The sequence below is a fragment of the Pseudochaenichthys georgianus genome, unplaced genomic scaffold, assembly GCF_902827115.2.
Source record: "Pseudochaenichthys georgianus unplaced genomic scaffold, fPseGeo1.2 scaffold_433_arrow_ctg1, whole genome shotgun sequence".
NCBI lineage: Eukaryota > Metazoa > Chordata > Actinopteri > Perciformes > Channichthyidae > Pseudochaenichthys > Pseudochaenichthys georgianus.
The window spans coordinates 170173-185812 of record NW_027262998.1 but is presented as its reverse complement, the minus strand read 5'-3'; the positions used below and the strand labels follow the sequence as shown (position 1 = coordinate 185812).

Below are 15640 nucleotides of genomic sequence, written 5' to 3'. Positions count from 1 at the left end.
GTAATGGCAGCGCAGCATTAAAGTGAGCCGGGCCTAATAAGGCCTAACCCAACCGAGCGAGGCCTGCAGTGGAAACGCGCCATGAGTCTCAGCCGTGTGGGGAAACAGCCTGAGAAGATGTAACGACAGCGAGCTTTCGACACATCGGTAAAAACACAAACCAGACGATCGGGGACACATCACGGCTGCTGGGACGAATGAAATACAGAACACCAAGGGAAACATTGCTATTTATAGAACCAAAAGCTTCAGATGTGAAACAAAAGGGAGGAAGTGAAGCCGCGACAGTGATGGCACGCAGCAGAGAGGCTGATCGACTCATCGCAGCAGAGCTTCTACATCAGAGGCTCGAACACTGCGTCAGAAGCAAAGTGGGGCGCAGGCCTGCTTCTAGTGGGTCTTTCACGTCGTTCACATCTTGATAAAGCGCACAGAGGCACAGACGAGTGCCGGCTTCAGAAATACAACCAAAACACATTCAGAACACCATTCACTTCCAGACCGTGGAACAGGAAGTGCTTCAAAGCCGCCTTACTCCAGAGGACCCGATATACCAAGATCAAGAATACCAAGTCCATTAGAAGAATAAAGCGCCGGGTCGTACCTTGAAGCATGCAGCGGTACGCCGACTCAGAGATGGCGTAGATGTGCGGCGGCATCTCGTGCCTCTTCTTCCCTCGGTACATCTCGATGATGTTCTCTGAATAGATGGGAAGGTTCTTGTACGGGTTGATGACCACACAGAAGAGACCGGAGTACGTCTGCAACACAACACACAACACATTAGCAAGGGGAAGTAATAACCGGTAACATCGGCTACGTGTACAAGTTAAAAAGGGAATTCAAGTTCATTGTAATTGCAATTTTCTTGATATTATTTTGCAGTCAAGAACCAAAGAGCGGCTGCATCACGAATGCTATATATTAAGTAAATATTAAAACATGTGAGCTGGCTTTTTGTCAGCTTGAAACAGGCTGAATAAAGTCTCCATATCAGGTGGGAGGTGATATAAAGAGAAAAGAGTGAAAAGGAGCCTGAGTTCTGTCGTGCAGTCAGACCCGTCTGTGCACACTTTGGAGGAGCCTACATCGTTACAGTGACAGACGCAGAGCAGGCTGATAGAGTCAGACCGACTGAACACGACAGACTCCTGTCTCCTGTCTCCTGTGCAGGAACAGATAACAAAAAGATGGTCCATCAATTACCGCACTACAACAATGACTCCAATGCATGTTGTAAAAACGCATGCTTGTGCTTCAAGCTGATGGCCTCCTCTCTGACTTGGTGGTGTAGCATTCGTCTGTGTCATTAGCCGGATGATTTCTCCCCGGATACTGTGAGTGCTATGAAGGAGGCAAGGAGTGAGTGAGAGGCCTTGATGGGGTCATGGCTATGTCTCATTCTGCAGATGCTACGGAGGCTTCACATTCCCCCCCCCCCATGCAGGGCTGTAGTATTTGTGTCGTCCCAACCAGTAGTGAGCATCTCCCCGGTTCCCTCGACAACATGCTAAGTAGTTAGCAATAGCTTTGGACTGCTTTGCTCTCCCTAAACAGGACATTAGCCACTTTAAACAGACTGGAAAGTATTCAGTTAAAACACACAAGACCCTCAGAGGTGTGGTCTTTTTTATGCCGATCCGGAAGTTAGCACCGCAAGGGCAATCTCTACAAAACCCCAAGGGGATATTACCATTAGCTTTGGGAATACTGCAGGACATTATCCCTGTAGCAAACCAACGTTTATCATACTTACACGTTTACAGCTAAAATGCTAACTCATTGCCTGGTGTAGGACAGCACGTGCAACTCTTTAAAACAGAGGCTCAGTCTGTGGAGAACATTTGCTTTTTATGATTAAGAGCCACGCTGGCAGTCACAAAAAGACTCGTGAAATAATTCAAACTTCATACGAAACAAAAAGACACATCATGCTTCTAATTCTCCTTTTCCCAGATCATTTAGATTCCAGTGAAAGTGTTCCCGGTAAAATGACGTCACTGGAGAGTGTGTGTGTGGTCCCAGAAGGAGACTGAAAAAACAAACATGTCCCGCTGACCTTGAAGGCAGCACGGAGCCTCCGGGCAGCTTCGTAACATCCATCAAGCATGTGTGACTTCACTGGAGGGCAATTACACATTTACTGCTAATTGACATAATGATGGTGCTAGCTAGACATTACTGCGGCACTGTTATGACTCTTTTCACTTGTAAAGTATACACATGCATGAAACTAGGGTTTTTTTGCAGTGGGGTTGAATGAGGTACTTATGCATAGTCAGTGTACTACACATATCTCTGACTACACAACTAACTAGACATCCACATACATTGCAGACTAACTGAACAGAGACCTTGAAGAGATAGTTTGGCTGTTTTCAGTGCATAGCCTACAGTAGTGAGGGGTGACGTATTTCTGTAGGCCGACTTCACGTCACTACTGCTAAGCTAAAGGTGGCTAATGTTGGGCTATAAAGGAACTACAGCACGGTCACATGACTTCAGGTCACCACCGCTAAGCTAAAGGTGGCTAATGTTGGGCTATAAAGGAACTACAGCACGGTCACATGACTTCAGGTCACCACCGCTAAGCTAAAGGTGGCTAATGTTGGGCTATAAAGGAACTACAGCACGGTCAAATGACTTCACGTCACCACCGCTAAGCTAAAGGTGGCTAATGTTGGGCTATAAAGGAGCTACAGCACGGTCACATGACTTCAGGTCACCACCGCTAAGCTAAAGGTGGCTAATGTTGGGCTATAAAGGAACTACAGCACGGTCACATGACTTCACGTCACCACCGCTAAGCTAAAGGTGGCTAATGTTGGGCTATAAAGGAACTACAGCACGGTCACATGACTTCACGTCACCACCGCTAAGCTAAAGGAGGCTAATGTTGAGCTATAAAGGAACTACAGCACGGTCACATGACTTCACGTCACCACCGCTAAGCTAAAGGAGGCTAATGTTGGGCTATAAAGGAACTACAGCACGGTCACATGACTTCACGTCACCACCGCTAAGCTAAAGGTGGCTAATGTTGGGCTATAAAGGAACTACAGCACGGTCACATGACTTCACGTCACCACCGCTAAGCTAAAGGTGGCTAATGTTGGGCTATAAAGGAACTACAGCACGGTCACATGACTTCACGTCACCACCGCTAAGCTAAAGGAGGCTAATGTTGAGCTATAAAGGAACTACAGCACGGTCACATGACTTCACGTCACCACCGCTAAGCTAAAGGAGGCTAATGTTGGGCTATAAAGGAACTACAGCACGGTCACATGACTTCACGTCACCACCGCTAAGCTAAAGGAGGCTAACGTTGGGCTATAAAGGAACTACAGCACGGTCACATGACTTCACGTCACCACCGCTAAGCTAAAGGAGGCTAATGTTGGCCGTGATGGCGTTTAGTCGTCTCATTTAGACACTTGTTAGCAACGTCTTTTAAGACACATAAGACGACAAGGGAGACGAGGAAACCGGAAGTGGTAAAATGCTGACTCATTTCCAGGTTTTAGGACTCATTCCTGCACCACTCTTCTACCTATAACAGTCGGACACCTACAAAAGGATTGTTACTTAAGTGTATGCTCCATTTAGTACATTTCCATTGCTTTACCTTGCTATAAGGAAGAACACATATTTAAAAAACTATTGTAAAGGAATCCCTTGTGATGCTAACCACTGCATCACTCTGTAAAGGGCATCTCACACAGGACAGGACATAACCCAAGATGTATTACTGCGATGTCCGTCAGCGAACTTTCCATATCGGAGCATCAGACTTCATCATTAAAGCTGCACACCGTCTGAGGGTGACTCAGCAGCTATAGATTCACCAAGGGGCTCCAGAGAGGCAGTAACAGTTACATAACAGCACAGGTAGCCGAGCAACCGATGCTCTGTGCAGCCGATGCAGGGACGAGGAGGCGAGGAAGAGGAGGGAGGCAGACTGAGATAAAGAGTGGAGCAATGACCCGGCTGACGGAGCTCCCTCTGGTCCAATAGGAGGAGGAGCAGAGGAGGCACTGACAGCCTGCAGCAACAACTCTCCTTTTCAAAGCTAATGAAAGATTAACTCGCCTCTTGCAGGAAACTGGAGCTGCTCTCATACGGGTTGGGTTCTGTTCTCTGGTTCTGCAACCGAGTGATATCTGGACTGTAGGTGTAGCTTCAATGCAAAATGTTCATGGCTGCCTCGTGTCTCTACATGCGTGATGACGGTGCACCCAGTAAGAGTTGGTGCATCAGGTTTTCTTTATCTGCATTGTTATCTTCTTTCGTGCAACGTCAGAGGTCCAACTCTGTGTCGTGCAGCCATGCCCGCATCTCTGGTCCTCGGTGGAAGAGGCCGGCTTCCGAGGGCGGTCTGTGTAAGGGGCAGACGGTGATTATATGGACAGTGGTCTGCTCAGGGTCGCCGCACTCGCATGCCGCACTGTCCGCCAAGCCCCACGTCTTCATCGAGGTTCTAAAGCGACCGACCGCAGTTCGTAGACGGGTCAGAGTGGTCCACTGTCTCCTCCAATGGCATTCATGCATTGTTCATGAAGCAGAATGTCTATAAATAAAATACAGCTGTGGGATTTTTTCTTAATTTTGTGTTTCATTAAAGGCGGGGTAGGTTTGAGAAACCGGCTCGAGATACACTTGTTGTTATATTCCATGGAATGCTCTTAACGTCCGATAGCAATGAATATCTGAAGTGCTTTGACAACAAATCCATAAACAAAATTCTCTGGAAGCCGTGGCGCTGTAAAAAGCTCGACCAATCATCTGAGCCGGCTAAAGTAACTGGACGGCCTACCTGCCTGTCAGCCTTCCATCGGGGCACACACTCATCTCGTGCCCTCATTGGTCATGTGCGCGTTCGTGTGTGTTGGGGGAGGGGCTCTGAGAGGAAGTGGCAGATTTTCTCCGGTTGTGTATTTTCAAATTCTAGCGATCTCGAGCCGGTTTCTCAAACTTACCTACCCCACCTTTAAGATACTTTCTGTTTGTTGTGTTTCATCGCTGGTTCTCTGTGTTTATTACATGATTTCTGTTCTGTTTCATGTTAAATGTTTGAGGTGCTATATCAAAGAAGTGTATTATTACTTTATTATTATTATATATCATTAAAGGTTAGAGGTCCCTTATGACATGCTTTCTGTGCGACTGCCACTGCCTCCCCTCCTGTCCAAAGCAGCATGAAGTGAATGTTCTGCTCCTGTTGCAGATCAGACGTCCGACTCAACAACTCACACCGGCTGCCGGCGAAAGAGAAGGTGATATTTCCACTGAAACCAGATCCAGGGAGACGTGGGGACAGCTGAGCAACAGCAGACACAACAGCCGTCTCCGGCCAGAGGCCTCTCTCTGTAGAGGGGTGCAGGAATGAGTCCTGAAGCCCCGGAAATGTTCCCTTCCTAAAACTATGACAATACTAAATACTAAAATACAAATATTTGATTATAACTAATAAATATTTGGTCATTTATAGGATTTTAACCCTTCAGAGGGGCTGAATCCTCATCAGTATGTAGTGTCTCTACTTTAAAGAGTCCTCTCCTGCTGATGTTCAGGTGTATATCAGTATGTAGTGTCTCTACTTTAAAGAGTCCTCTCCTGCTGATGTTCAGGTGTATATCAGTATGTAGTGTCTCTACTTTAAAGAGTCCTCTCCTGCTGATGTTCAGGTGTATATCAGTGTGTAGTGTCTCTACTTTAAAGAGTCCTCTCCTGCTGATGTTCAGGTGTATATCAGTATGTAGTGTCTCTACTTTAAAGAGTCCTCTCCTCTGATGTTCAGGTGTATATCAGTATGTAGTGTCTCTACTTTAAAGAGTCCTCTCCTGCTGATGTTCAGGTGTATATCAGTATGTAGTGTCTCTACTTTAAAGAGTCCTCTCCTCTGATGTTCAGGTGTATATCAGTATGTAGTGTCTCTACTTTAAAGAGTCCTCTCCTGCTGATGTTCAGGTGTCGATCAGTATGTGGTGTCTCTACTTTAAAGAGTCCTCTCCTGCTGATGTTCAGGTGTATATCAGTATGTAGTGTCTCTACTTTAAAGAGTCCTCTCCTGCTGATATTCAGGTGTATATCAGCATGTAGCGTCTCTACTTTAAAGAGTCCTCTCCTGCTGATGTTCAGGTGTATATCAGTATGTAGTGTCTCTACTTTAAAGAGTCCTCTCCTGCTGATGTTCAGGTGTATATCAGTATGTAGTGTCTCTACTTTAAAGAGTCCTCTCCTGCTGATGTTCAGGTGTATATCAGTATGTAGCGTCTCTACTTTAAAGAGTCCTCTCCTGCTGATGTTCAGGTGTATATCAGTATGTAGTGTCTCTACTTTAAAGAGTCCTCTCCTGCTGATGTTCAGGTGTTTATCAGTATGTAGTGTCTCTACTTTAAAGAGTCCTCTCCTGCTGATGTTCAGGTGTATATCAGCATGTAGTGTCTCTACTTTAAAGAGTCCTCTCCTGCTGATGTTCAGGTGTATATCAGTATGTAGTGTCTCTACTTTAAAGAGTCCTCTCCTGCTGATGTTCAGGTGTATATCAGTATGTAGTGTCTCTACTTTAAAGAGTCCTCTCCTGCTGATGTTCAGGTGTTTATCAGTATGTAGTGTCTCTACTTTAAAGAGTCCTCTCCTGCTGATGTTCAGGTGTATATCAGTATGTAGCGTCTCTACTTTAAAGAGTCCTCTCCTGCTGATGTTCAGGTGTATATCAGTATGTAGTGTCTCTACTTTAAAGAGTCCTCTCCTGCTGATGTTCAGGTGTTTATCAGTATGTAGTGTCTCTACTTTAAAGAGTCCTCTCCTGCTGATGTTCAGGTGTATATCAGCATGTAGTGTCTCTACTTTAAAGAGTCCTCTCCTGCTGATGTTCAGGTGTATATCAGTATGTAGTGTCTCTACTTTAAAGAGTCCTCTCCTGCTGATGTTCAGGTGTATATCAGTATGTAGTGTCTCTACTTTAAAGAGTCCTCTCCTGCTGATGTTCAGGTGTATATCAGTATGTAGTGTCTCTACTTTAAAGAGTCCTCTCCTGCTGATGTTCAGGTGTATATCAGTATGTAGTGTCTCTACTTTAAAGAGTCCTCTCCTGCTGATGTTCAGGTGTATATCAGTATGTAGTGTCTCTACTTTAAAGAGTCCTCTCCTGCTGATGTTCAGGTGTATATCAGTATGTAGCGTCTCTACTTTAAAGAGTCCTATTTACATGCACTAACACTTAAATGTCAGTTTGCTATAGAACAAAAAAACGGAATTATTGTCCGTTTACTAAATTCAAAAAGAGGGAAATTGTATTTGTATTCTCAAAAAAATACACAAAGTAAATGTCACTGATGTGCAGGTCTAGGGAAGAGGCGAGAAACAGAGTGGGTGTGTGAAGGGGAGTACATTGGAAACTGAATGTCGGACACGAAGCAGAAGTGGGCGGACAGACGGACAGTTGTACAGACGGACCAATGGAATATCTTTTTACCACGGAAGAATGCTGAGGCTTTCTGACAGCTGAGGATTATCCGACGACACAAAGGCCTGCCTGTACTGGGGTTAGCTTAGCATGTAGCCTGTCAGATAGCTGCTGCATTAAATGAGAATAATAAAAGTGGACTCAACGGGCCGACTCACGTCACATGCGTGGAGACAGTTTAGGATTTATGACTAACTTATTGACCAGAGGACTACAAATGCGGGGGGGGGGGGGGCATTAATGTTCCAGCTGCTGTGGAGTGAAAGTGTCTGATTGCAATCGACTAGAAAACAGACAGAGCGAGTCGACTAACCATTGGTGGAAAGAATATATTCATTAGGTCAATTTACCCAGCAGTATATAATAAAATAAACCCTATTTTCACCAAGCGCAACTCTGGAATGATTATTAAATTGAATTATAATACAATAAGACATCATACAATGGAGCAATATCCTGCATGCGGAGGGTGTGATATATGGTTATGTTATGCATCCCCAGGGGAACCAAACCGACACAAGGTAAAGATTTACTGAAGAACTAAAATGCTTTTTCAGACTCTACCAGATGCTGAGCACGCTGTAAGATTCAGATATAGAAGTCAACCAGGAACACAGTCTGGGGGAGAGTTTATATTATGTCTGAGAGTCGGGGGGTAAGTCAACACACAGGGAGAGGTTTCAATCTCGCGGGGTTTTCTTTTCTAAAACAGCTGAATGGTGAAAGGTCTCCTTCTGACAGAAAACCAACACATTCACACAGATGTTTTCAATTTCTCTAAAGCCAGGGTCAAAATTAAGAAGCTCTTAAACCACGAAGAAGAAGAAGAAGAAGAAGAAGAAGAAGACGATGGCACTATGGTATAAGAAAAAGAGAGAAGAAGAAGGAGGAGGAGAAAAGAAGAAGAACGATGACACTATGGTATAAGAAGAAGAGAAGAAGAAGAAGAACGATGACACTATGTATAAGAAAGAAGAAGAAGAAGAAGAAGAAGAGAAGAAAAAAAAAAGGATGACACGATGGTATGAGAAAAAGAGAGAAGAAGAAGAGGAGGAGGACTGCGTGTAAATTCAAGGCTTATAGGAACTTGATAATATCTCCTTCTACTTTATGCAGGGTTGTATTGGGTTGGGTCCCGACATGGAGGGCTTTTAAGCATCAACAGGCTGTGAGTGTGACGTTTCACCACATTTCCCCCTGCAGTCCCTCAGCCGGAGGTCTCAGGTGATAACCAACCCACTTTCTATTCCCGTCACTAAATGGGTCAAGATCAGAAAAAAACAACATCTCAGAGAAGCTCCGTCTGTAGTGAAACTGGATTATGGGGACAGCGGCAATGCGGTAATACAGACCACTGCACACGGCTGTAGAGAGGTGCAGGAAGGAGTGCTAAAAGCCTGGACTGTTAGCATGTAGCACTTCCTGTCCCCTGCTCTGAAAGTACATGGTTTTCTGAAAGTGTTTTGGGTTGTTAGCCTGAAATCAGGTCTGAGGTTAACACAAGCTGAAGAGATTTTGTTCTACGACATAAAATAAGTAAGTAAATACCCCACTGGTGAATTTAAACACGCTAACAGGTGTCTAAACATCATCACTCCCATCATTAGCCACCTTTAGCTTAGCGGTGGTGACGTGAAGTCATGTGACCGTGCTGTAGTTCCTTTATAGCCCATCATTAGCCACCTTTAGCTTAGCGGTGGTGATGTGAAGTCATGTGACCGTGCTGTAGTTCCTTTATAGCCCAACATTAGCCTCCTTTAGCTTAGCGGTGTTGACGTGAAGTCATGTGACCGTGCTGTAGTTCCTTTATAGCCCAACATTAGCCTCCTTTAGCTTAGCGGTGGTGACTTGAAGTCATGTGACCGTGCTGTAGTTCCTTTAGCCCAACATTAGCCTCCTTTAGCTTAGCGGTGGTGACTTGAAGTCATGTGACCGTGCTGTAGTTCCTTTAGAGCCCAACATTAGCCTCCTTTAGCTTTAGCGGTGGTGACTTTTGTGAAAGGAACCAGGAGGAACCTATCTGAATTAGCATGTAAATGGCATGATTTCTGGGCTAAAAGACAAGGTCAACATTTCTGTAATCCTACATTCTGGGCCACACACGTGCAGTTTTACACAGTGGGGAGTACCACAAATTAAAACATAGAGAGGCCAAGATTATTTCTGCAGATGCACCAAGGACAACACACTGAACCAGTCAAGTTTAAAAAAAAAAAAAAAAAAGAAGTCTGGCAAAGGACTGGCAACATCTGTCAATCATAGTGTGTGTGTGTGTGTGTGTGGTGTGTGTGTGATGTGTGTGTGTGTGTGTGTGTGTGTGTGTGTGTGGTGTGTGTGTGATGTGTGTGATGATGTGTGTGTGTGTGTGTGTGTGTGTGGACAGGAATTCAGTCAGGAGAGCTCAATACCTCTCTGTCCCCATACAGTGAAAATGATCTCACTTTCACACACGAGTGCAAAAGACAAGACGTCTCAAGTGAGAGCAGTGTGCCGAGAGCAGAAACGCTGCCTGGCATTCTTTTATTATAACAACTGAGGGTGAAATTCAGTCTCCAGCTGTGAGAATCATGGGATTTTAGATCCGACGAAATACAAATCACTCAGTCTGTGTTTCCAGAATATTCTTTACGTTCTCCCTTTGCCGTCAAACTCCATCGATAAAACCAGTGATTTTAACTCGCAGAAAACCGATGTTGATGGTCTGCAGTGGCCTCAATCCATTCGCTTGTTTGTGTGTTTTTGGACGATTACAAACAATACAATCAAAATCCAAAGGATCAAGTCTGGTTGCTCTGACGAAACAACTAGGATCCAATCTACAGCGCTGAGGATTATGGGAGATTAAAGGTTAGTCATCACAAAAAGTAAAATCATCCAAAATATATTACAACAGGTTTAAAAAAGAAATTCCTCTCCTGCTGATGTTCAGGTGTATATCAGTGTGTAGTGTCTCTACTTTAAAGAGTCCTCTCCTGCTGATGTTCAGGTGTATATCAGTATGTAGTGTCTCCACTTTAAAGAGTCCTCTCCTGCTGATGTTCAGGTGTATATCAGTATGTAGTGTCTCTACTTTAAAGAGTCCTCTCCTGCTGGTGTTCAGGTGTATATCAGTATGTAGTGTCTCCACTTTAAAGAGTCCTCTCCTGCTGATGTTCAGGTGTATATCAGTATGTAGTGCCTCTACTTTAAAGAGTCCTCTCCTGCTGATGTTCAGGTGTATATCAGTATGTAGTGCCTCTACTTTAAAGAGTCCTCTCCTGCTGATGTTCAGGTGTATATCAGTATGTGGTGTCTCTACTTTAAAGAGTCCTCTCCTGCTGATGTTCAGGTGTATATCAGTATGTAGTGTCTCTACTTTAAAGAGTCCTCTCCAGCTGATGTTCAGGTGTATATCAGTATGTAGTATCTCTACTTTAAAGAGTCCTCTCCTGCTGATGTTCAGGTGTATATCAGTATATAGTGTCTCTACTTTAAAGAGTCCTCTCCTGCTGATGTTCAGGTGTATATCAGTATGTAGTGTCTCTACTTTAAAGAGTCCTCTCCTGCTGATGTTCAGGTGTATATCAGTATGTAGTGTCTCTACTTTAAAGAGTTCTCTCCTGCTGATGTTCAGGTGTATATCAGTATATAGTGTCTCTACTTTAAAGAGTCCTCTCCTGCTGATGTTCATGTGTATATCAGTATGTAGTGTCTCTACTTTAAAGAGTCCTCTCCTGCTGATGTTCAGGTGTATATCATATGTAGTGTCTCTACTTTAAAGAGTCCTCTCCTGCTGATGTCCAGGTGTACATCAGTATGTAGTGTCTCTACTTTAAAGAGTCCTCTCCTGCTGATGGTCAGGTGTACATCAGTATGTAGTGTCTCTACTTTAAAGAGTCCTCTCCTGCTGATGTTCAGGTGTATATCAGTGTGTAGTGTCTCTACTTTAAAGAGTCCTCTCCTGCTGATGTTCAGGTGTATATCAGTGTGTAGTGTCTCTACTTTAAAGAGTCCTCTCCTGCTGATGTTCAGGTGTATATCAGTATGTAGTGTCTCTACTTTAAAGAGTCCTCTCCTGCTGATGTTCAGGTGTATATCAGTATGTAGTGTCTCTACTTTAAAGAGTCCTCTCCTGCTGATGTTCAGGTGTATATCAGTATGTAGTGTCTCTACTTTAAAGAGTCCTCTCCTGCTGATGTTCAGGTGTATATCAGTATGTAGTGTCTCTACTTTAAAGAGTCCTCTCCTGCTGATGTTCAGGTGTATATCAGTATGTAGTGTCTCTACTTTAAAGAGTCCTCTCCTGCTGATGTTCAGGTGTATATCAGTAGGTAGTGTCTCTACTTTAAAGAGTCCTCTCCTGCTGATGTTCAGGTGTATATCAGTATGTAGTGACTCTACTTTAAAGAGTCCTCTCCTGCTGATGTTCAGGTGTATATCAGTATGTAGTGTCTCTACTTTAAAGAGTCCTCTCCTGCTGATGTTCAGGTGTATATCAGTATGTAGTGTCTCTACTTTAAAGAGTCCTCTCCTGCTGATGTTCAGGTGTATATCAGTAGGTAGTGTCTCTACTTTAAAGAGTCCTCTCCTGCTGATGTTCAGGTGTATATCAGCTGTTACCGACCATCTCAACAGTACATAGGGTTTCCGAGTCACTCACGTAAATGAGTCCCGAGTAGTATCTCTCCTTCAGGTTGTTCAGCACCGACGCCTCGTTCAGGCAGGTGAGCTCCGCCATGTCCTCCACTTTGCTGAATTTGGGCGGGTTCATCTTCTGGATGTCGTCCTTGTTGACCACGACCTTCTTTCCGTTCTCGGCCAGCTCCAGCTGCACCTCCTCTCCGCGCTCCTCCCTGATGCCGGCGGCCTCGAAGCCATGGCGCTCCGAGGGAATCCAGACCAGCTTCTTGGCCGTCCAGTCAGCCTGCGTGGCCGGGTTGTAGACGACGGCCCGGTCCACAAACAGGTACCGCTCCGGGTCCTCCTGTCCACTCCGTTGAGACATCTTCTTTTACCAGAGCAACGTGGACACCTGGGACAGAAAGAGGGGCGGGGTTCATGAGGGCTGCAGCTAGGGGTTACTTTCAGGAGCAATTTCTTTCAAGATTAGTTTCTAGATTCATTGTTTGGGTTTTAAAACACTTAAAGACGACATTTCTGTAAAAACATTTCTTCTTATTTTTATTTATTTTGGGAATTGCATATTTATTTAAAAACCCAAAGATACTTATTTGAATATAAAACAGACAAAAATTACAATTTTCAGATGCAATTTCTTTGATTATTATTTTTCTAGATTGATTTTTTTTTTTTTTTTTAATAGGTTTTAGTTTTCCTTTTTTTATATATATATATATATATTACATTTTATTTTAATCATATCTTCTTATTTTTTTATATATTTTATTTAAATATATTTTAAATCGTTTTTTTCATGCATATATATATATATATTTATATGATTTTTTCTCATTTATTTGTTTTTGAGTATTTTTACTGCAGAATCGATACTTTATAATAATACTTTATATATAATAATCTGAGTACTTCTTCCACCTCTAAGTATAAAGTAGTATAAAATGTAAATACTACAAGCACCTGAACATTGTACTTAAATACAGAACTTGAGTGAATGTACATTATTTGGACACCTGGGACAGAAAGAGGAGCTCGGTATCATGAGGGTTACTTTCAGGAGCAATTTCTATAAAGACTATTTTCTATATTGATCGTTTGGGTTTTAAAACTGAGAAAATATTTAACACTAATTTTTTGTATATACATTTCTGTAAAAACATTTATTTTTATATTTGAAAATACTTTTAATCATTTTGTAATATTCAAATGTATTTTAAACATCTTCTTATTTTTTCATTTAAATATATTTTATAATAACATTTTTAATATCTTTCTTTTTTTTTAAATATTATTTTTTCTTATTTGTTTGTTTTTCAGTATTTTCACTGCAGAATCGATACTTTGACTTAATCAAATAATCTGATTACTTCTTCCACCTCTGAGTAGAAGTATAAAGAAGTATACAATTGAAATACTAGTACCTGAACATTGTCCTTGAATACAGAACTTGAGTAAATGTACAGTCCCTGTTCTCACTCTGCACAATGCGCATAGTGCGTAGGCTGCACCGCTATCACGACACATCAAACCCCTTATATCATAAGATCTCGCGGTATTTAAAATAATAACATATACCCGTCGTTAGGATAATAACCACATATCGTGACAACACAGGTGGAGGCAAGTCCACGATAAACACAATGAATAAACACAAACGTTAACTTTAGACACATACATACATTGTTTAGCCACAGAAAAATGTACAAATAGAGCTTACTTAACAGCTAAACAGCTTAACTTATGTTAACTTTTACGAGTTAGGTGGGATATTATGTGGACCACCTCATATTAAAACAGTGGGTTGTTAACTCACTACGTCACCTACATAGTGTCAGAATAAAGTTTGTAATAAATATGTAAAGTGTATTTTCCTCATTTGCCCCGCAGTGAGGCTGTACTCCTGTCCTTGCGGTGGACACAATAATGTTCAAACATTCAAAGGCTTCATTTCACATGTGCACAATAGCTGCAGTGTAGGCTTTGGCAATGCACATCGTAAATCCAAGGCTTCTCCAACAACGCAACATATGATATCCTTCAGATGAACACGAAAAGGAGGTAAAATGGGGCAGGTAATTTGCAGGAATGGCTCACCTGGTGTAGTCTGCTGTCCTGTTATGTCCCTGTGCAGCTTTCAGCTCCTCTCCTCTGAATGAGATGCATTTAGCGGGGCTTCGGTATGCAGCAGCAGACCTGCCTCCACACTGCCCCCCCCCCTCGTCCCCCTAAACCCTGCACCGCGTAGGTATGGACGGCCAACCATGCCATAAAGTCGTACCATATTCGTTCTGTTTCTGATTGTATGTAAAGCTTCTTTGAGCACGAGGAAAAGCAATATATAAATGCAATGTGTTATTATTAAAAGCCACTATTTCTTACACGTTTTTTAGTTCAACACCCGTTTTTTTCTGGCGTTTACGGAAGCCAACAGTGCCATAATCACTATTTTGACACGTTTTTTTGTTAAACACCTGTTTTTTTGCGCTTTTTACAGTACGCCAACAGTGCCTTAGTCATCACTATTTTGGCATGTTTTTAAGTTAGAACCCGTTTTTTCCGCGTGTTTTACAGTACGCCAACAGTACCTTAATTATTCATCACTATTTTGGCATGTTTTTAAGTTAGAACCCGTTTTTTCCGCGTGTTTTACAGTACGCCAACAGTGCCTTATTCATCACTATTTTCGCACGTTTTTAAGTTAGAACCAACCCGTTTTTTCCGCGTGTTTTACAGTACGCCAACAGTGCCTTAGTCATCACTATTTTCGCACGTTTTTAAGTTAGAACCAACCCGTTTTTTCCGCGTGTTTTACAGTACGCCAACAGTGCCTTATTCATCACTATTTTCGCACGTTTTTAAGTTAGAACCAACCCGTTTTTTCCGCGTGTTTTACAGTACGCCAACAGTGCCTTATTCATCACTATTTTCGCAGGGTTTTTTTGCCTTGTTTACCGTGTTTTCTATTCAAAGTTTGTTTTTTCGCGTTGTAGTGAAATGGTAAAAAACAGTTTTTTCCAGTACAAGAAAGAAGAGTTAAGCCAGTCAAAGCAATACATATTTGAAAGACAAAGCCACTATTTCAACTTGTTTTTCGTTAAACCCCAGTTTTTCCTGTGCGTTTTTAGCTATTTAAAATAGCTGCCATTTACTTTGTTATTCTTAGAAAACTTTGTTTCCGCTACAAGAAAGACGAGTTAAGAATAAAGCTGTGCCAAAGCAATGAATACATGAAAAGTTCCTGCCATTGTAAAGGCTGTAGAGACAATTAAATCATGCGTAAACATTTCTAACGAAAGCTCAGTGAAAGCAGGGTTTTCGACAACTACCTGCCGCGGTGCCCTTGAGCAAGTACTGCTGCAGGCCATTGAAGGTTTGGTATATGACTCTTGCTTTTTAAAATATGTATCCTCAAAGATCAAGCACTTATTGTAGGTTGGTTTGGATTGAAGCGCCAGCTAAATGAAATGCATTAACGTAATTAAAAGGCATGCAAAACAGATCAATATTTCAACGGTTTATTGCATGCATTTTAAATCGGTAGTAAGGTGTATT

The 15640-nt window shown here is 42.6% G+C and overlaps 1 protein-coding gene across 1 annotated transcript; it reads right to left on the bottom strand.

Moving 5' to 3' along the window:
* Positions 1-340: 340 nt before the first annotated feature.
* Positions 341-14286, bottom strand: LOC117442460 (myosin-10). Its single transcript, XM_034078464.2, has 4 exons — positions 14183-14286; positions 12111-12482; positions 605-761; positions 341-453 (listed from the first exon to the last, which is right to left on the bottom strand). The coding sequence occupies exons 2-4, from the start codon at positions 12453-12455 to the stop codon at positions 341-343; spliced, it is 615 nt and encodes a 204-aa protein (XP_033934355.1). The 5' UTR covers positions 12456-12482; positions 14183-14286.
* Between the last annotated feature and the right edge of the window lie 1354 nt (positions 14287-15640).

Coding starts and splice junctions, on each gene's coding strand:
- LOC117442460 (XM_034078464.2), bottom strand. CDS start 12,455: ATGTCTCAACGGAGTGGACAGGAGGACCCGGAGCGGTACCTGTTTGTG. Junction 762..12,110: donor ACTACTCGGGACTCATTTAC/GTGAGTGACTCG, acceptor GTTGTGTTGCAG/ACGTACTCCGGTCTCTTCTG. Junction 454..604: donor GTACCGCTGCATGCTTCAAG/GTACGACCCGGC, acceptor GTATTTCTGAAG/CCGGCACTCGTCTGTGCCTC.